General features: G+C 46.3%; 3 protein-coding genes across 6 annotated transcripts in view; all 3 read left to right on the top strand.

Moving 5' to 3' along the window:
- The window catches only part of PXN (paxillin), a 57,420-nt gene extending 45,565 nt beyond the window's left edge, over positions 1-11,855 (top strand). For 3 of the 4 annotated variants that reach the window (XM_047828457.1, XM_047828456.1, XM_047828459.1), the window contains one exon: positions 17-2,177. In XM_047828457.1, the coding sequence (XP_047684413.1) occupies positions 17-283 (267 nt within the window). In that variant the 3' untranslated portion in view covers positions 284-2,177. Of the gene's footprint in view, positions 1-16; positions 2,178-11,833 lie in introns of those variants that run through there. The other variant, XR_007145928.1, reaches the window with a different exon arrangement.
- On the top strand, positions 5,469-9,680 carry RPLP0 (ribosomal protein lateral stalk subunit P0). The gene is made up of 8 exons (XM_047828460.1): positions 5,469-5,559; positions 5,849-5,950; positions 6,941-7,116; positions 7,229-7,316; positions 7,440-7,586; positions 7,688-7,873; positions 8,733-8,873; positions 9,449-9,680. The coding sequence occupies exons 2-8, from the start codon at positions 5,897-5,899 to the stop codon at positions 9,608-9,610; spliced, it is 954 nt and encodes a 317-aa protein (XP_047684416.1). The 5' UTR covers positions 5,469-5,559; positions 5,849-5,896; the 3' UTR covers positions 9,611-9,680.
- Positions 11,856-12,116: 261 nt separating the features above from the next.
- GCN1 (GCN1 activator of EIF2AK4) overlaps positions 12,117-20,942 on the top strand; it is a 58,991-nt gene continuing 50,165 nt past the window's right edge. Inside the window, exons 1-2 of the mRNA XM_047828454.1 lie at positions 12,117-12,164; positions 17,315-17,417. Of these exons, the coding sequence (XP_047684410.1) occupies positions 12,147-12,164; positions 17,315-17,417 (121 nt within the window). The 5' untranslated portion in view covers positions 12,117-12,146. The remainder of the gene's footprint in view (positions 12,165-17,314; positions 17,418-20,942) is intronic.

Here is a 20,942-nt window from a genome sequence, read left to right as displayed (position 1 = left end):
CTCTTCTGCCTGGCAGGAGTGCTTCACGCCCTTCGTCAACGGCAGCTTCTTCGAGCACGATGGGCAGCCCTACTGTGAGGTGCACTACCACGAGCGGCGAGGCTCACTGTGCTCTGGCTGCCAGAAGCCCATCACGGGCCGCTGCATCACCGCCATGGCCAAGAAGTTCCATCCGGAGCACTTCGTCTGTGCCTTCTGCCTCAAGCAGCTCAACAAGGGCACCTTCAAGGAGCAGAACGACAAGCCTTACTGTCAGAACTGCTTCCTCAAGCTCTTCTGCTAGGCACCCTTCATGGCCCCCCCTGCCCTGGCCCAGCCACCCCCCCCCCCCCCCCCGCAACTGCTACTGTGACCCAGAGGCCTTGCCCAGGGGTGAAGGGGCAAACCTGATCGAAACTGGAACCCGTGTCCTCGGCTGGTGCAGGATGGCAAGAGGGCCCACTCTTCTTTCCCCTGCCAGAGCCTCTGGGCTTTCCTCCACCTGCAGCCCCCTCCCAGGCTGCCGACTCTTCATCCTCCCTGGACGTGTGTCCCCACCAACCCGCCTGGCCATGCCAGCACCCGACACTGGAGCCATCTCTTACTCATGTTTTGGCAGTGGAGCCAGGGGGAAGGGCAGGCAGGGTCTGATGGGGTCTTTTTTTTATCCTTCTTACCCCGTCCCGACCTGATTATCCTTGTCCTGAGAATATTGGGGGACACCCAGCTCCCTTCAGACAATGCCAGCATAAATCTATCTACCCAAGGGTGGAAGTGGTCAAGGGGCCACCCAGAAGGTTTCTTGTGCTCCTCCTGTCCTTCCAGTCTCCCCAGGCCTGGGCAACTGCCCCCTGCTCCCCCCATTCCCCCATAACTGCTCTGGTTCTACTGAGAGAGGCCTCTTCAGCAATAATGTTTTATAGTCACTTCCTCCGTCTCTGGGACGGCGCGAGGTGGGGAGTTTTGCCCCGTGCCTGGACACTGTACCGACTTTGATAGATTTCTACACTGAGGTTTGAATTCATATCGTCTTGAGTTGCTTTTACTTCTCTATACAAAATGATTTTGAAGAGATTTTAAAGATGTCCCCTTTTGTACTCTCCTCCTCCATGGCCACTTGTCCTGTTGGTGACAATGGCCGTGGCATGGCATTTGCCTTGTACTGAGGGCTTGGGGTGGGGAAGCAATTTGTATTTTATTTTTTCTTAGCACAAGCAGGTGAATTCGGAGCAGCTCTCTGACTCCCCTTCCTTAACTTCACAGCTCACCAGGACTGTTTTATATAAACTGCTGTATTTTAAAACCCCTTCCTTACTACCTGGGCCAGCAAGCTCTTAACTGAAACTGGCCTTAGGGTGTCTTGCCCTTTGGGGCCTAGAGTTCTGAACCTCATCTGTCCTGTTCCTGAGGGGGGAGAAGGGGAAAGTACACTTTGGGGGTGCTGCTTCCTGTCTGAGTAAGCCATCAGGAGCATCTGCTCCCCTGTGAACTTTTTGGCAGCAAAGAGAACCTGCCGAACATTCTCAGCCTCCTCACTGCTTCTCTCTGGCTTTTTCTTCTGCCTTCTCAGGAAAGCTGGTATCTGATTTTGACCATTGGTCTTGTTGATTCCACTGGGCCCCGCATTTCCCCAAATTTCCCCTGCCCTCCCTGGAGACTGGAGGTCTGGGGAAAAGGGCCCAAAAATTTTTGCAAGGGGGCCTGATAGGACTCCAGGCAGAGGGGACAGGATCCTGCTAAAGCAGTAGGAAGCCCTCAGAGCTCTGTCCCCCAAGGATGAAACAGCAACAGGCAAGCCTGGCGTTCCAGGTCCGCAGAAGGGGTCCCGGCGGGGGTCTAACGTGAAGATGATCCAGACCACTCCACTAGCTTCATAGCAAAGACTGAGTGTGCCGGGGTCTCAGAAGAGGGTCCCCCACCTTTGAGACAGGGCTAGGAGCAGCCCCAGTCTGGGAGGTCAGCCAGGCCCCTCCAAAGGTCTGATGTCTCCACTTCCACCCATAGGCCTTATTGCTCTGTTTACAGTGACTGGCCCCAGGCCCCTCCCTTAGGGGTACTGGGGTTTCTGGGGTCTACCTTCTGGGGCAATGGTTATTTGAGGATTTTATTTTATTTTTTTTTCTCTGTAAACTTTTAACCTGGCTTTTCCCCATTTCAATTTCTGTGACTTATGCCAATAAAGTTTGCCATTATTTTCACCTATGCCTAGTGCCTTTTCTTGGTGAGGAAGATCCTGTCTGAGGTAACAATTTAGTGCCAGAAAAGAGACCAAGCCCTCCGCGGATTCATGGAGACCATAGTATGAGAGTAACTCAGTGATGTTCCCCTACTTGAGGCAAAAAGCCCCCGGAACAGATGGGATCCCTGCGTGAGCTTGGCTCTTTTCTCAGCAGTTGGTGAGGAAAAGCAGGGAGAGCAGTGCTGTTGGGCCCTGCATGGATCAGGCCCTGCCTTAGTTTTGCTGTAGATTCCCTGAAGGGCATCCTCACATGGGGTCTGTGGGTGGCCTCACACTCATTTACAGATAAGGGAAGGGGTTCAGAGAGAACTGACGTGCACAACACAATTCTCTGAGTGAGCCCAGAGGCAGGATGTGAACCCAGGGCTTGCCTCTGCCTTGGTTCCTGCTTTCACCAGATGTAGCCCCCACGGCCGCCTACGGACTTGCTGGCTGGGGCGGAGTGGGGTGGGAACCTTCTCAGCAGAAGTTGGTGGACTTACAGTTGAGGATGGGTCTCTAGTGCCCTCCGGTGGTCATATCCATACTTGCATGCTTCCTTCCTGGTCTGAGCCAGAATTCCAGTCCTGGGCCCTAGGAGCTTCCTGGATAGCTTTGTTCCCCTAGCTGCTTCGGAATTTACCTGTTCTCTCCAATGCGTTTCCAAAAAGCAGCATGTTGAATTATAGTTGGAATCTTGATTGACCATTTCACAGAGAGCTCAAGTGGAAATTACCTTCAACTGTTACCCAAAGGTAATGGTGGTTTATTCCTCCAGACCATGCTGGATTTATTTATAGAAATGTATATGGCTCACTTTACTGTAATTTGCTTTCTCACTGATTTGCTTTTTCACTCAACTGTACTTTGTGAGTATTTTCCCGTGTCAATAAATATAGATCTGCATCATTTTTAATGGCTTCATGATATTCCATTATATTGATGTACTACAATTAGAGATGATATTTATATCATCAGAGCCAGGATGTCCTTGGAAAGGTACCATATGAGTATGTATATACACAGAAAAGTATAGGTTAGGGAGAAACAGCCTCAGGGTTTGGAGGGGACTGTATAGCATTATGAGGCCCATGGGCTTTGAACTTGCTCCTAGATTTCAGTTCCAAAGCCATTGGAGTTGTTGGGTTTTTGGGTTTGTTTTGTTTTTTGTTTTTTGTTTTGGTGTTGTTTTTTTTTTTTCTAAATATTTATTTATTTTTGAGAGAGAGGGAGTATGTGCACATGAGGGGGAAGGGGCAGAAAGGGACAGAGGATCTGAAGCAGGCTCCCTGTTGACAGCAGCAAGCCAGATGTGGGGCTCGAACTTGTGAACCTGGAGATCATGACCTGAGACCAAGTTGGATGCTAACCCTACTGAGCCATCCAGGCACCCTGCCCCACACCCCAAGCCATTGTTTACTGGTTGAAGGACTTGGGCAAGTTGTTTAACCTCTGTGAATTTTCTCACCAATAAATGGAATTACTAATACTGTACCTCAGGGAATTGTTGCAAAGATTCACAGCAGTAATGTGCACAAAGTACTTAGCCCAATGCTGAGCATGCAGTAATACATTGTCATTAGAAAGGGAGCTTGGCAGTAATTGACTCCAACAGTCCTCTAAACAGCTGGTTATCAGAGGCACTAGGAAACTTTGAAACAAAAATACAGAAATTTGTAACTTGGCCATGTGAAAAGGGTGAAGATAGAAACGTGCTTCTGCCCTAGGATCTAAGCTCAATCATTACAAAAAACAAAAACAAACAAACAAAAAACCTATGGATATAGCACAAGTGTTCAAATAAGTGTTGAGGGCATCAGGGTGGCTAAGTCGGCTGAGTGTCCAGCTCCTGATATTGGCTCAGGTCATGATCCCCGGGTCATGGGATGGAGCCCAGCATGGGGCTGTGTGCTGAGGCTGGAGCCTGGTTAAGATTCTCTTTCTCACCCTCTGTCCCTCCCCTGCGTGCGCGCCCTCTCTCTCTTTCTCAAAATAAATAAATAAACATTCAAATAAGTGTTGAATGAATGTATAATAAAATAAACTAGTATTTAGTGACTTCCTCCTACATTCCAGGGATTGTTGTTAAGATATGTGTTACATATTTAATCCTCATAGCAACTCTTTCTAGAATGTAGATACTTGATTATCCCCATTTTACAGCTAAGGAAAGGGAAACAGGGTCAGTAAGGTGAAATCACTTCCTAAGATGACATAGTTAGCAAGTGGTGAGGGTAAGAAGGGTAAGGGTAAGGGTAAGTGACGAAGGGTATGGGTCCAGGTCTTCTGACTGCAAAATTTGCATTCATTCATTCAACAAATATTTATTATATGCTTGCTATGTGCCAGACATAAGATAAACGTCTCTGCTTTGTGGGGCCTGCATTCTTGTGGGGAGAGACAGACAACTAACAACGTAATAAGTTACATACTGTGTTATAAAGTCTAAGTGCTAAAAAACAAAACAAAAAGCAAACAAAAGGTGTAAGTGCTACCAAAAAAAAAAAAAAAAATAGAACAGAGTAAGGAAGGAGTGGGGGTGGTGGTAGTGGATTTTGGGGGTAATTTTAAATAGGGTGATCAGCGTAGGCCTCCTTGAGTGCATGATATCTGAGCCAAGACTTGGAGTTGTTACTTCTGTGGATACCAGCAAGGAGCCTTCTAAGAAGAGGGACTAGCTACTACTGCAAGACCATAAAGTGGGAGCATGCTCTGGAAAAACAGGGAAGAGCATTGTCTGGTGGAAGCGAATGAGTCAGTAGGAAAATAAATTATAGGAGGGTAGGTCCAGAGCAGATCATGCAGGACCTTGTAGGGAGTTTTAAGTTTTAGGCTTTTACTCTGAGGGAAATGGGAAGGCTTTGAGGAGTTTTGAGCAGATGAGAAATGATCTAACTTAAGTTTTAAAAGATTCCTCTGTTTTGGTAGGGGGAAGAAAAAACTGTAGACAAGAGACTATGCTGTTTCTAAAGCATATGCAATTATTTCTCAGCTCCACATCGTACTGTTTAGTTTGCGATTTGGCTAGGTAGCAGGAAAAAACTTGAACGCTCAGTTTGCAAGCTCTAGTTCCCACACGCAAGCAGCTCCAGCCCAGCAGAGGGCAGCCGCTTTGACAGAGCGCCTCCGGACACCCGGCAGTGCCTTTCTTAACCACTTTATTTAAAGAAGGCTTTCCTTTGGCTGGAGTGACAGCAATATCATCCAATGCCGATCTAGATTAGTTGTGCGTCACCAGACGGGCGGCGGCACCAGCCAATAGCCGGGGACGTTGTCCGCGTCTTCTGATTGGCCGCTTCATTCACATATAAAAAGTGTGCGCCGGCGCACGCCCCTCCTCTTTCCAGGCGTCCTCGTGAGAGGTTCGTATGGGTTCTGGGGTAGTGTCGGGCACCGGCGGTGGGAAGGAAGGTTGGGGGGTGTTTGTGGGATCCTGGTGGGGGACAGGGTCCGGGCCTGTCTGGGCTGGGGCCTTGGAGGTGGCTTGCGCTCCCCGAGGGGTGGCGACGGTGATGGAGGCGGCAGCCCCAGTTCGGGCTGGCGGGCGCTCACGCGTGGCCTGCCCTTCGTAGGCCTTGTGTTTGGAGTCCGGCAAGGCCATGGGGATGGGTGTCGGGGCGGAGGGTTGCCTGAGCTCTTCTTTTTCCTCAGTGACATCGTCTTTAAACCCTGCGTGGCAATCCCTGACGCACCGCCGTGATGCCCAGGGAAGACAGGGCGACCTGGAAGTCCAACTACTTCCTTAAGATCATCGTAAGTGCGGGGTGGGTCGCGATCGCGCATTATGCTGCTTGGGCCTTGGGCACTAATAGGAACGATCAGCTGTCATGTGCTGAGCACTTCCTTGGTGCCAGCTACTAAATGACCATTTTAGGAAAGTCTCATTTAATTTCCACAGTTTGTGGAGATCTACCCGCCCTCCCCAACCCCTACTCCCCCCCCCCCCTTTTTTTTTTTTTTCAGATAAACGGGTTCAGGCAGGTTAATTGGCTCCTAAGATGACAGCATTCATATTCTGGTCTGTCTGGCTTACAAATAGCACTCATCGTGGTTTTGCGCTTCTGCCTCCATTTTGTAACGAATGAGGCAATGAATAACTCATTACAAAGTGGCAACTTGTTGCATATTTAGGTCTTGTCAGTCAAGATACCAAACATCTTGCAGGTGTATTCTATTGGGTGCTCTTGAGGTGGGTCTTTCGAGAAACCCAGACCATGCTGTTGTGCATTAGGCTGCCTTGTGGAGCTTAATCTAGTCTCCCCTGTTAATCTTGGAAGTTTTCAGACATACAGAGAACTTAAAAGAATTGTCTAGGAATCACACATCTACAAGTGTGTGTAGATTATGCAAGTGACGTTTTGTTGTATTTGTTTTGTCTTGTTTAAAATGCTGCAAGCCTAGTCTTATTTGGAATTTTTTTTCTGTTGATGCAGCCATTTAATGGATAGAAACATGCCTCATAACTGGGGAAAAATTAAAAATGAATGCTACAATAAAATTTGGGGATTGAATGTAGAGACCTAATCTTCACTGTACATATTCAGGGTACAGATTGACAAATCTGTCAGTTTTACAACTCAGGTGGCTCCTGGTGGAAGAAATTGTCCCAGTTTCTGAATCGTTTCGAAAGCATAGAAGGAAAGAAGGGAGATGGAAGTCAGTGATTGTGGGATTTGGTTTCTCTTGCTATTTTTCCTCTTTTCCTCTTGCTAAACATCGTTCGTTTCTGGCTTGTCTTTATAGCAACTTTTGGACGATTATCCAAAATGCTTCATTGTGGGAGCAGACAACGTAGGTTCCAAGCAGATGCAGCAGATCCGCATGTCCCTCCGCGGGAAGGCTGTCGTGCTGATGGGCAAGAACACCATGATGCGCAAGGCCATCCGAGGGCATCTGGAGAACAACCCAGCTCTGGAGAAGTCAGTTAATTCATTTGGGCATCTTTGTCTTCCCTTCTCGGTGCCCTTCTCCTTTTCTCTGGAGAAGGATGGTGCTGAAAGGTGACGGTTTTCTGTAAACTTCTCTTTGCAGACTGTTGCCTCATATCCGGGGGAATGTGGGCTTTGTGTTCACCAAGGAGGACCTCACTGAGATCAGGGACATGCTGCTGGCTAATAAGGTAAGGGGAGAATTGGGTTGGCTAAAGAGATCTTGTCGTTAACTTTGGCTCCTTGAAAGCAAAATTGACCGTGCTCAACTTGTATTTGTGGAGAGAAGACTTCTCATTACTGTTTTCGCTCAGGTGCCAGCTGCTGCTCGTGCTGGTGCCATAGCCCCATGTGAAGTCACTGTGCCAGCCCAGAACACTGGTCTGGGGCCCGAGAAGACTTCCTTCTTCCAGGCTTTAGGCATCACCACTAAGATCTCCAGGGGCACCATTGAAATCCTGGTGAGTGGGCTTGGCTTGCTAGTGCAAGTAAGTGGGGGCTTGGTTGCTGTGGACCTGCTGGTTGTCTAGGTGTTAACTGTTAATCCTACCTTGTTCTTCAGAGTGATGTGCAGCTGATTAAGACTGGAGACAAAGTGGGAGCCAGCGAAGCCACACTGTTGAACATGCTGAACATCTCCCCCTTCTCCTTTGGGCTGATCATCCAGCAGGTGTTTGACAATGGCAGCATCTACAACCCTGAAGTGCTTGACATCACAGAGGAGACCCTGCATTCTCGCTTCCTGGAGGTACATGCTGTCCATGTCAGGCCCTTGGTACATTAATGGTTGAGAGCTTCAGCTGCAGTCTGCAGCTACTTGTCATACTGGCTATGTAGCTGCAACTGGCTGTGTAACCAGAGACAGATACTTTGTTTACTTCAGTTTCCTCGTCTGTAGACCAGCAATAATAATACAAGATTATTGAAGGATTCGGTGAATTAATGAGTATAAAGCCATCTGACAGCACTGGTCGCAGAGTGAGGACCATAATTCTAGGGTCTGCAATAAGTCATGAGATTTTGCATAGAGTCATGAGTCAAAGGAGAAATGAGAAAAATGAGGACAGTGTAATACACATGTTGCTAGAATCCTGTTTGGGAAGGACTTGACTTTTTGTGGAAACATCTTTCTTAGTTTTTGCCATTAAAATATTTTTTTAATTGATGAATAAGATGAAAGGAAGATGGAATTCCTTTTTTTTTTTTTTTTTTTTTTGGACAAATGAAAAATTGGAATTATATATACCATTAACTGTTTGCTTGGAGATCTCACTAGTGGATGAAGTTAAGGTGGAATTGGCTCAACATTTTTTTGTAACAGTTGAATGCTTATCTTAACTGTTCAGATTTTCACAAAATGGTGGCTTTTTAAGTAAATGCCTTCATTATGGTATAGGAAATACTCATGTTGGGAATAGGGGTAAAAGCATTTGTAAATGACTGGATCTGAATTGCCCTGCCAGAAGCATTTAGTACGAGGTGAAGTGTCTGTGTGAAGCGAAGATGCTGACTTAGCAAGTTTTGTCTGCTGTTGAACTTTGCTTGGACCTCATGGTCTTGTCTATAAGATACCTCCCTTGAAATGTAATTTTTCTCTCCCTCCATAGGGTGTTCGCAATGTTGCCAGTGTATGTCTGCAGATAGGTTACCCGACTGTTGCATCAGTGCCCCATTCTATCATCAATGGATATAAGCGGGTCCTGGCTTTGTCTGTGGAGACTGATTATACCTTCCCACTTGCTGAAAAGGTAAAAACCCACTAGGACCACAGGGAGCCTAATGGAGGATAAATGGACAACAGTCTGCTGAGTTGTGCTTTAATTGTATTTTAGAAAGCAGATACTTTTTTTTTTTTTTTTTTTGAGAGAGAGGGCGTACGTGAGCAAAGGGCAGAGAGAGAGGGAGAGAATCTCACGAGGGGCAGAGAGGGAGAAATGGGGCTCACCTGAAGCAGGGCTTGAGTTCACTCAGTGTGGGGCTCGAATTCACAAAACATGACCTAAGCCGAGGTCAGATGCTTAACTGAATGAGCACCCAGGCACCCCCAAAGCAGATACATTTTTTTTTTAAGAGTATACTTAAGAAGTTGGGGGGCAGCAGAGGTATATCCTTGACTTTAGAGACCCAAAGAAGGGCTAGTTAGTTGAGGGCTAAGGGCTGGGCCTAAACTCACCAGGCCATAGCCAAGCTGTCTTGCTTGATCACTTCCAGGGAAGATTTCCATGGCTTAGAAGTTACTGGCCATTTAACTAGAACTGAGGGGTTGTGGGTAGTAGGGATTGTGGATGACCATTTTGATCATGAACTTTTCCCCTTGCTTCAGGTCAAGGCCTTCTTGGCTGATCCATCTGCATTTGTGGCTGCTGCCCCCGTGGCCGCTGCCACCACTGCTGCACCTGCTGCTGCTGCAGCCCCAGCCAAGGTTGAAGCAAAGGAAGAGTCAGAGGAATCAGATGAGGATATGGGATTTGGTCTCTTTGACTAATCACCAAAAGCAACCAATTCAGCCAGCTTTATTTGTGAAACAAGGAAATAAAGGCTTACTTCTCTTAAAATTTGTCTCTGGACTCTTCCATTTTGTGCATTTTGAGGTTCACAGTGCTGTATACTAGAAACTAGAGCTATGGTAAATAGTAGAGCTTTATTTGAGGGTGGTGACATTTTGTTTTTTTTAATTTACATCCAAATTAGTGTATAGTGCAACAATGATTTCAGGAGTAGATTCCTTGATGCCCCTTACCCATTTAGCCCATCACCCCCCCCACACCCCCTCCAGTAACCCTCTGTTTGGTTTCCGTATTTATGAGTCTCATATTTTGTCCCCCTCCCTGTTTTTATATTATTTTTGTTTCCCTTATGTTCATCTGTTTTGGCTCTTAAAGTCTTCCTATGAGTGAAGTCATATGATATTTGTCTTTCTCTAATTTCACTTAGCATAATACCATCCAGTTCCATCCATGTAGTTGCAAATGGCAAGATTTCATTTTGATTGCTGAGTAATACTCCACTGTATGTATGTATGTATGTATGTGTATATATATGTGTGTGTGTGTGTGTGTGTGTGTGTGTATATATATATATATATATATATACACACACACCACATCTTTATCCATTCATCCATTGATGGACACTTGGGCTCCTTCCATACTTTGGCTATTGTTGATAGTGCTGCTGTAAACGTTGGGGTGCATGTGCCCCTTCAAAACAGCACACCTGTATCCATTGGATAAATACCTAGTAGTGCAATTGCTGGGTCGTAGGGTAGTTCTAGTTTTAGTTTTTTGAGGAACCTCCATACTGTTTTCCAGAGTGGCTGCACTAGCTTGCATTCCCAATTTTTAATTTTTTAAATAGTTTATTTTGAGAGAGATCATGAACAGAGGGGGCAGAGAATCCCAAGTCCTGACATGGGGCCCAAAGTCCTGAACTGTGAGATCATGGCCTGAGCTGAAGTCAGACACTTAACTAAGTCACCCAAGTGCCCCAAGGTTTTATTTTACTTTTTATTTTTTAAGAATGCTTATTTTTGAGGAAGAGAGCACGAGTGGGGTAAGGGCAGAGAGGGAGACACAATTCAAAGCAAGCTCCAGGCTCAGCTGTCAGCAGAGAGCCCCACGTGGGGCTCGAACTCCTGAACTGAGAGATCATGACCTGAGCTCGAGTCAGACACTCAAGTGACTGAGCCATTCAGGTGCCCCTCCAAGATTTTATTAAGTAATCTTTACACCCAGCTTGGGTCTCAAGAGTCACAACTTGAGATCAGGAGTCTTAAAGCTCCACCAACAGGGCCAGCCAAGCACCCCTAACTGTATTTTTATTATACCAGAATGATTTCCATGCCCATCTGGCCACTAGCCTGGGTGCCTCTAAGATAACTTTTGGTAGGTGTAGTGTCCGTTGAGATACTGGCAGTGTTTTTCTTTCTTTTTTCTTTTTAAAAAAAAATTTTTTTTAAAGGTTTATTTTTGAGACAGAGAGCATGAAGGGGGGAGGGTCAGAGAGAGACAGAGACACAGAATCTGAAACAGGCTCCAGGCTCTGAGCTGTCAGCACAGAGCTGGATGCAGGGCTCGAACTCACAAACCATGAGATCATGACCTGAGCCAAAGTCGGTCGCCCAACTGACTGAGCCACCCAGGTGCCCCACTGGCAGTGTTTTTCAGACTAGGTGGTGATCCAATTCATGATGAGTAGGTAGTGTCTAAAGAGAAAACATGATTGCTGAAAGGGTAGGTTACAAATCCACCCTACAAATCCTCCTTACAAGTCTGTACTGGATCATGATGTAAACGTATTTTAAAGTTTGAACGCCATTACTGATAATAGGCTAATAGAGGGCCAACAACTAAACTGGGCAGACCCCATTCACTAAGCTGTATTAGAGTTGGCCAATCTACACGGAAAATTTAGAAAACGCCCCATGGACCACGAGGCCCTGTTCCTACCTTCAGTATCCCACCCACCCTTTGGCTCCCAGCCTGGAACCAGGTTCACCCTGGGCAGGCGCCTCACATCTCCTGAATACTTCCCTGGCAGTCAGATCTACGTTGTTTACTAACTCCTACATTGTCCGCCACTGGGTTACAAACTCAGGATACTAGTTCGCTGCCTCACTTTTACCTAGTTCAGTTCTGCCATTTAGGAAACTTTCTTCAAAGAGTGTGGTCTTTACTGGATAAAGACCCACGTTGGGGAGTCCAGGCAGGACCTGCCGACTTGAAGGGGGTTGGAGGCCTCACCGCCTTACACACCCTCAAAGGCCCTGGTGTCCCACGAGGCCAGGCTGAGAAGGCCCCGGGGCTGAGGAGCAGGCCTTCGGGAAAGAGGCCTCGACCTTCTCGGCACGGGCACCGCTCTGGATCTCGCTCCCCGCTTCCCCTTCAGGGATACAGCGGCCGCCTTCCCGCCCGGGGGCGCCAGGCCCGGCCCCAACGGGAGCCTGGCCTCGCCCTGCCGCGTGGGCCCGCGCTGTGACCCGGAAGCGCTCCGGAAGCGGTTCCGGAGTCAGCGCCGGCAGGATGGCGGCGGACACGCAGGTGAGGCGGTAGGCTGCGGGGCCAATGCGGCCAGCGGCTCGGTGTGGACGGCGGCCGCCGGGCCGGACCGCCCTTGCCACTAGCCTAGGAGTACCGGGGAGGCGGCGGGGGGAGCGGTGGCTGCGGAGGGCGCGGCCCCGGGGCAGCCTCCGGCCGGCCGCTCGCGGCTCCTGGTCCGGCCCGGCCCGCGCGGCGCAGACCGACCCCAGGCTGGAGGAGTCCGGGGCTCCGGCCTGGGCTTCGGCAGCGGTTGTCCGGCGGGGCCCTCCCCGAGCCTGGAGTTGCAGAAGTTACCCTTTACTAGTCTTTGCCGCATTTCCCAGAGCGCTCCAACAGTGAGCCCCGGCCAGCGCAGACTCCTTAAACTTTACGTTCAGCAGACGTTTCTCGAGCACCAACTTTGTGCAGAGACTTCGAGCATAGCCTTTGGATTTATACAGATCCGAATTTGAGTCCCAGCTCGATTACCACGAGACGCTGGGCAAGTTACTTAACTCCGCCAGGTCTCAGTCTTTTCGTCTGTAAAATGGGACTAAAATCATTCCTATGGTAGGGGCTTGTTGTGAGGATTCAGTGACATAAAGTAGGGCACCTTATACGTTGGTTGTTATTAGGTCCAGGGTCGAAAGTAAGAGAACTGTTACTACCTTGGAAGAGCCTTGTCATCCTTGTGTGTTTTTCACCAGTGAGTACCTTGTAGTTCAGGGAAGGACTGGGGAAAACTTTTTCTTTCCTTTTAACTTTGTTTGTAGTTATAGAGTGAAAAAGGCAATAATATAGGAAAAACAGATGTCTAAAGGACAGCTTGGCTTATTTGAATCTCTAGGGGAAGGAGACTAACTGATTTTGATATGGAGGCCCTGAGGCCAGAGAGTGAGAGCACTTACCCTGAACACTGGCAAGTTGTGTATTGAGAATCTCCTGTGCAAGGGGCTGGTAATTAGTTTAGAGTTGTGTTACACAGAATCCTGGAAAGAAAAACTTAGTCTCCTGGGTACTTTGGAAGAGGTTAGGGGACACATGCTGAATATTTAGCATTAATGCTCAAGTACAAAAACATCTCTCTAGAGCTGTGTGTTCAGTACGGTAGCCACTAGCCATGCAAATATTTAATGGCTAGTTAGTTAAAAGTAAATGCGATAACAAATTTAGTTCTTCAGTTGCACTAGCCACGTTTCAGTGTGTGGGTAGCCACATGTGGCTGGTGGCCACTGTGTTGGGCAGTGCAGAAGAACCGTTTCCATCATCACAGAAAGTTCTGTATTGGACAATGCCACTCGAGAGAAACCTGTGGACTTTGCAGCTGTTTTCATCTGGTCACACCAACAAAAAACTTCTGTGAAATATCTTGGTGTGCACTTCTTCAGTTTTCTCATGGGGTATCAAGTGGGCAACATTCATTTTCTGATTTAGAGAAAGAAGAGCTTTGAACCTAAAAAGTTTGTTCATATTTGTGAGAGAAACTGTAGCCAAGAATTTAATATTAACCTGGAAAGACAGCTGTGTGGGAATTCTGGGTAGAGAGTGGGTTGTATTTATGCATCTATTTTTGTTGTCCCCTCAACCCTTACTAAAACTGGTAAAAGGTTTTATTTATTTATTAAATGTTTATTTATTTATTTTTTTTTTTAAATTTTTTTTTTTCAACGTTTATTTATTTTTGGGACAGAGAGAGACAGAGCATGAACGGGGGAGGGGCAGAGAGAGAGGGAGACACAGAATTGGAAGCAGGCTCCAGGCTCTGAGCCATCAGCCCAGAGCCTGACGCGGGGCTCGAACTCACGGACCACGAGATCGTGACCTGGCTGAAGTCGGACGCTTAACCGACTGCGCCACCCAGGCGCCCCTTAAATGTTTATTTTTGAGAGAGAGAGAGAGAGAGAGTGTGAACAGGGGTGGGGCCAGGAAAGAGAGAGAGAGAGAGAGAGAGAGAGAGAGAGAGAGAGAGCGCGCGCGCGCACGTCAGAGAATTCAAAGCGGGCTCTGCACTGATAGCAGTGAGCTGGATGTGGGGTTTGAACTCAACAAACCATGAGATCATGACCTGAGCCGAAGTCGGACGCTCAACCGACTGAGCCATCCAGGCGCCCCTTAAACTATTAAAAGGTTTTGAAAAAGTACTCCCACAAGGATTGGGAGAATGGAGAGCAGACAACAGCAGCAAACTTTTAGAAACTCTAAAGTGCTGAATGGGAAGGATTTAGTAGACCCAGGGAAAATGAAACCAAACTGACAGTTGGGAAAGTTAAGAAGCAACCTGATTCACATGGCAGAATCTCTGACAGATGGGAGCTGGTGGTATTAACTGACCTCTGGAAGAGAGGGTGAGTGGGAGGGGTGAAATTAGGATTGGTTGAGAGCTTTTCTCAGATGCAGTCAGATCCCCAGCTGTCTTTCTCAACCTTGGCAAAAGTCTGGCCTTTTTTTTTTTCCTCTGGAGAGTGTGAAACAGGATCACTGTGAGGACTAGAGTAGGAGGTTCAATATCCAAGGAAATCATCCACAGGGTAATTCAAGAAACTTGCCCTGAACTGGAGGGTGTGTTTCCAGATCAAAAATGCTGAGCACAGTGGATGAAAATAGACTCACAATAAAGAACGTTGGTGTGAAATTTTAGAACCTTAGACACAAAGAGAAGATCCTAGAAATTTGCAGAGGGAAAAGTCAAGTCTCACACAAAGGATCAAAAATCAGAATGGCATTGGACTTTATAGCAGCACTGAAAGCTGGAGCTCAGCGAGAAATGTCTTCAGAATCCTGAGGGAAAATGATTTCAACCTAGTATTCTGTATCCAAATGAACTTAATTCAAGTGTGAAGCTAGAACATTTTCAGATGTGCAAGGACTTCACAAAATGGGGGATGTGCCCCATCTAAACACAAGAAAGTACATTTTCAGGGTGAGACACTATATCCCAAGTATAGAGGACCAACTGCCAAATTGGGGCAGGTCATCAAGTTCTGAGAGATAACTTCTTCAGGAAGACAGACTTGGGTAGAATACCTGATCTGCCCAAAGAGGCAGACAATTTGTCAAGTGAGAAGCAGACAAGTGGCAAAAAATTTGGGGTTGAATTGTCAATTAGGACAGATAAAACAAGGCAGACTGAGGTGAGGTGGGAAAGGGTATTTATTAACTCCAGGGTTAATAAAGCTGTGTAGGATAATAAACATAGTATATTAAATGGAGGTTGAATGTAAACACGGACAACTGAGCTGGCCAATATTATGAAACTGAGGAATTATGTTGGGGAAGTGGGGAGTGTGTGTGGTGAGGTTGGAGAAAGAGCTACTGTAAAAGGCAATAAAACAGAAAAATCCAATAGTAGTAGTACAAGCAAGTTATTTAGAGATTATGGAGATAACTGCCAAAATTATGAGCCAGAATTGGTGAAAGAGGGTGCTCTTGGGGAGGGAAGGCAAGGGACTGGGTTTTCTAGCAGACTTCCCAGAATTCTTTGGCTTTGACCTTTTTTTTTTTTTTTTTTTTTAGGTATGGTTGACATGACTTTGACTCTTTAATTATCTGTATGTATGACTATAAAAAAAGACAGTATTAAAACAATCACTTGGAACAATCACAAAACCCTGGAAGACAGAGTCTTGGCATGAGTTTACTCATTGCCAGTAGAATTACATCAGGGGTTTAAATATAAGAAAAACTTAACATTGTTTTGTTTCTCTATGTACCCTTTTCTATGTATTTTACTAATAAGGCCTCTATGTATTAAGGTCTCTATGTACCCTTCTCTATGTATGTTACTTGTAAGACCTGGCCTGTCACTGAAATAACTTTAGAAGGAAAAGATGAGGGCACCATATGTCAGTTACTTGGGTCTTACCATGGCCTTTTCTAGTGCTCATGTATCCATTCTATAGCTTGTCCATTCTATAGCTTGGAGAATATTGCTCAGGAGCAGATTTTCCGGAATATTTGCAAATTGCCCCCACCCAGTGCGGAGGATGCAGCTGTGCTAACGTGGATGGTGGTTGAAAGCTAAGGACTGGTTAGCAGTGGTTAATGGACCTATCGGTTTCAGGTTTAGTTTCAAGAATGCAGGTGCTGTGGCTCTCAACCTCTGTCTGAGGAATGGCTTCCCCTCTTGGAGTCTGCTCCTTCATCACTTGTAAAGTGGAGATACTGATGCCTGCCTCAAAGGCTTGTTGGCAGTAGTAGCTGACCTTGTGCTGAGAGGAGAGTAAATGCTCTACATAGGCTCCCTCCCTTAGCCTCTAACAAGTCCTACGAGGTAGGTGCTAGAGTTTCCACAGCTGGTAAGAGGCAGAGCTGGGATTCAGCCTCTTTACCTTCTACCCTTCAGCCACTGTGCTTATGTTCTGCTAATGACCTGCCAGGATACTGACATTCCCCTTGTGGGAGGTTAACATGAGCTGATATAAAGGGAAGACACTGATATGTGGTGGGCCCTCACCAGAATTTACATAATTGTGAAAGGGAATTTTCTGTCCTGAAGTTTTGGCCTTTTGCCTTGCCTTTTTTTGTCTAAATTTCTTTCTTTTTATTTATTTATTTTCTTAATGTTTATTTTTGAGAGAGAGAGCGTGCTTGCACATGTGTATGAGTTGGGGAGGGGCATAGAGAGAGGGAGACATAGATATTCAGCAGTCTCCGTGCTCTGAGCTGTCAGCACAGAGCCCGATGTGGAGATCGGGTTCATAAACTGCGAGATCATGACCTGAGCCAAAGTCGGACGCTTAACTGACTGAGCCACCCAGGCGCCCCGTCTAAATTTAAGTAAGATATCAGTATTGACTAGTTGACTGGGTTAAAACAGTACATGTCAACTGGGGAATGATTTTGCCCTCGAGGAGACATTCGACAATGTCTGGAGACAATTCGGATTGTCAGCTGAGGCAGGAGGAGTGGAATGCTGTTATTGGCATCTCGGGGGGTAGAGGTCAAGAACACCATTCAGAATCCTACAGCATATGAAGATGGCTCCACAGCAAAGAATTATCCAGCTCTGAATGTCAGCATTGTGGAGGTTGAGAAACCTTGGTTAGAGCTTCACTGAATTCTGCACCTGCTTCCCTAGCACGCATGTGCGCACGTGCGTGCACATATACACACACACACACTCATTGTTTTGTAGTTTGCTGAAATTTTCTCTGTGGGTTTGGTCTTTACAGGTTTCTGAGACACTAAAGCGTTTTGCGGGGAAGGTGACAACAGCCAGTGTGAAGGAACGGAGAGAAATCCTCGGTGAACTGGGGAAATGTGTTGCTGGAAAAGGTATTTATTTTCCATCCATGTGACCGAGAGATGATTCCATTTCAAAGTAAACTGTACTCTCTGTTTAGAACCATGGCTGCCTCTTTCCCTTGCAGCACCTTCTGCCTTCACTTGCCGTATTTGCTTGCCATACTGTGCACTGAAACCTTCACTGAAACATTTGGGTTAGTGGAGAGTTGATCCATTTAGGTACCAGAGATTTGTTACAGTTTTAGCCATTTTGATTGGAAATATTTCTAAAAGATACCAACAATATTAGGCAATTTACTAGGTGCAAAAACATTTTCTTTACGACTTGGGGCACCAGTCTGTGTTCCGTGGAAGTCAGCAAGGTGGTAGCAGGTGATTGGCCACATTTTCCGCTTCCCTCTGGGAGTTTCACAGCATATTCTGGGAAGGGGCTTTAACTTTATGAAGCTTTTGTTAACCCTGTGTTTTCCTTGCACCTCTCTTTTGCCGAAAACCAGTTCAGGGTCTGGGGAACACATTTTGGGAAATATTGAGCACCTGTAGTTATCCTGATTCTGTACCATAACTGAGGGCTTTCCCTGCAACCTACTGGGATGTGTAAGACAAGTTTGCCTTCATGTAACACTGTATGTTAACTATACTGACGTTAAAAAAAAAAAGTTTGCTTTCATCCAATAAATCTTCATTAGCTTTTAAATTACCTTTTGTTGTGTTTTCACTGTGTAGCATTGGTTCTCCCAAGTGGTCCCTGGACCAGCAGCATCAGCATTATGTCAGAACTTGTTTGAGATACATACAGATTCTCATCTCCGTCGCAGAAACTCAGATTCAGAGACCGGGTGGGGGTGGGGGACGTGGAGCCCAGCATCTGCGTATTAATAAGCCCTTTAGGTGATTCTTAGATTCGCTGAAGTCTGAGAATCATGGCTGTGTCGAGTTGGGTCTCCCTTCCCCCCAGCTTTCACTTCTTGTTAGTGAAGAGCCTGCTTCAGCCATGTGCTCATTTGCTGCTTCTGACCTACGGTCACCTGGTGACCTACCCAAGCTTGTTAAAGTTGCGTGTAAATTAAGTACATTCCTGTTTGTGAGCTTCTAAGAGATTCTCATCTTAGTTAACACTTTAATGTATGAGTTTTATGGCACCTTCAGAAGTCTTCCTGGAAACTTTTCTCAACAGGATTATGGTTAGAAAAGGCTGCCATGTGACAAGGTACCAGCTGTACATGCCTTCCCAGCCATAGCATCTGAGCCTTCTGCTATGTAATTGCTGAATACTGCCCTTTTCCCATTTGACGGGGTAAAGCGTTGGACATGTTTGGGTGAAGTTCATGAACTACTCAGGGCCTTTGCAGGATGATTTTACTGTTCAGCCACCCTGAAGTTCTTCTGTTCAGGGTGAATGATACTTATAAGAAGTTTAGTCGCTTTTGATGTGCAAGCTGATGGTGGGAAGTTGTCTACTCCTCAAGAAATCATTAGTTCTCAATTTTTTAATTTTCTAAGTCTAAGGAGGAGCTATTGGGTAGTGATAATCATTCTGGCCTCTCGTCTTGTTAGGGTAACAGATAACCAAGTGAGTTAACCAAAGGTGGGGAAAGGTATTTTCTGCCAGGCTGGGAGTTGAGGACTTTCTCAAAGCTGTCTAGTGCTGGTTGCAGATGGTCAACATGGCTCAGCCCGTGGGGCCCTGAGACCTCTCTGAAGCTTTCCTCAATCCTGCCTCTGTGTACTTGCACCCTGAGACTCGCTGATGGAGTATCTACTGTGCCTGCTCGTTCTAGTCACAAACCTCTAGTACAGCCGTCTGTGATGAAGGGCTCAGCTCAGGTCAGACGGGCTCTGTGTTCTAGCCATGGCTCTGCCACTTTCAGGCTCTGTGACCTGGTTCAAATTACTTAACTTGTCTGAACCAGTTTCCTTGCTTTGACTATGGAGATGGCAGTATTGCCTCCCTCACAGGGTTAGTGTGAGGAGTAAATGAGAACATGTGTGGACAGTCCTTAACACCATGCCTGGCTCTGGTAAGCACCCAGTGAATGTTAGCTCTCAGCCACAACCTGTTTCTGGCCCTAGTCATTCTTTCCTTTGGTCACTGAAATTACCCCAAGTCCAGGGGATCAATACAGTGTTTAGGGTCCTGTGGGGACAAGGTCCCTGCCCCTCCTGCATTCATTTCAGTACCTGAAGTATGAAGTGCTGTGCCAGCCCTTGGCTGTTGGTGTCTCCCACTGGAGTTGGCCTTACACTGTGGCTTACATTCCCCCAGTCATACCCTCTCCCTTTCATCTGCACGCTTTAATCTAGCATGCAGAACCGGCCACAGATTGGTTTTCCATTACTGACCCCTGTTGCTACAACCGAAGTTTCTCTTTCACTCGGCTGGCCTGTATATAGTTTTTTAGTGGCAAGTTTTTATTTAAATTCCAGTTAACATACAGTGTAATACTAGTTTCAGATGTAGAATTTCGTGATTCATCACTTACATACAGTACCCGGTGCTCATCACTACAAGTGCCCTTCTTACTCTCCATCACCCATTTACCCATCCTCACCCACCTTCCCTCTGGTAATCCTCAGTTTGTTCTCTGTAGTTAAGAGTCTGTTTTATGGTTTACCTCTCTCTTTTTTTTCTCCTCTGTGTTCATCTGTTTCGTTTCTTAAATTCCACATAATGAGTGAAATCATATGGTATTTATCTTTCTCTGACTCATGTTTATCTTTTTTTTTTTTTTTTTAAGTTTATTTTGAGAGAGAAAGAGCCTGCACATGTGCATGAGCAGGGGAGGGGCAGAGAAAGAAAGAGAGTCCCAAGTAGCCCACTGGGCTTGATCACATAAACCATGGGATCATGACCTAAGCTGAAATCAACAGTTAGAAGCTTAACTGACTGAGCCACCCAGGCACCCCAATATTCCTTTATCTTAAAGTGACCTCAGTAATACAAGTATCTTGCAGGGATTAAATGAGTTACTGTGTGTCAGTGCTTGGAGCAGGGCCTGGCACCTTGTGAGTGCTGATTAAGTCCTGGGTGTTACTACTTCTCTTCTTCCTCCTCATGTGTCCTGATGGGCTTCGTGCATTCTTGCCCCTGCACTTTTGCTCATGTTAACACCACTCAGCATGTACATCCCTTTCTTTCCATTTTTGCGTAGCCTACGAATCTATTAGGCCAAGCTTGTGTATCCTTAGAAACTTGGAAGCCACTCTAGTTAGAGCTGCTCTGCCTTTTTCAGATCCCTCAGAATACTTTAATTTTTGTCCTATTTTTATTTATTTATTTACTTAAGTTTTTAAAGTTTATTTACTTATTTTGAGAGAGAGAGTGCATGCGTGCACTTAAGGTGGGATGGGGCAGAGAGAGAGGGGGAGAATCCCAAGCAGGCTCCATGCTGACAGCAACAAGTCTGATGTGGGGCTTGGACTCACGAACCTCAAGATCATGATCTGAGCCAAAGTCAGACACTTAACTGACTGAGCCACCCAGGTGCCCCAAATTTTGTCCTATTTTTAAAAACTATTTATCAGGAACTATATAAAAAAGAGTTCATGTATCAT

Source organism: Prionailurus viverrinus, chromosome D3, assembly GCF_022837055.1.
Source record: "Prionailurus viverrinus isolate Anna chromosome D3, UM_Priviv_1.0, whole genome shotgun sequence".
Classification (NCBI taxonomy): domain Eukaryota; kingdom Metazoa; phylum Chordata; class Mammalia; order Carnivora; family Felidae; genus Prionailurus; species Prionailurus viverrinus.
Note: the sequence above shows the minus strand (reverse complement) of the source record. Positions and strands in the feature narration are given on the sequence as shown.

Excerpts from the sequence above, each read along its gene's own strand:
- RPLP0 (XM_047828460.1), top strand. The coding sequence starts at position 5,897 with ATGCCCAGGGAAGACAGGGCGACCTGGAAGTCCAACTACTTCCTTAAG. Across the intron at positions 5,951-6,940 it reads ACTACTTCCTTAAGATCATC|CAACTTTTGGACGATTATCC; the intron begins GTAAGTGCGGGG and ends TTGTCTTTATAG. Across the intron at positions 7,117-7,228 it reads AACAACCCAGCTCTGGAGAA|ACTGTTGCCTCATATCCGGG; the intron begins GTCAGTTAATTC and ends TTCTCTTTGCAG.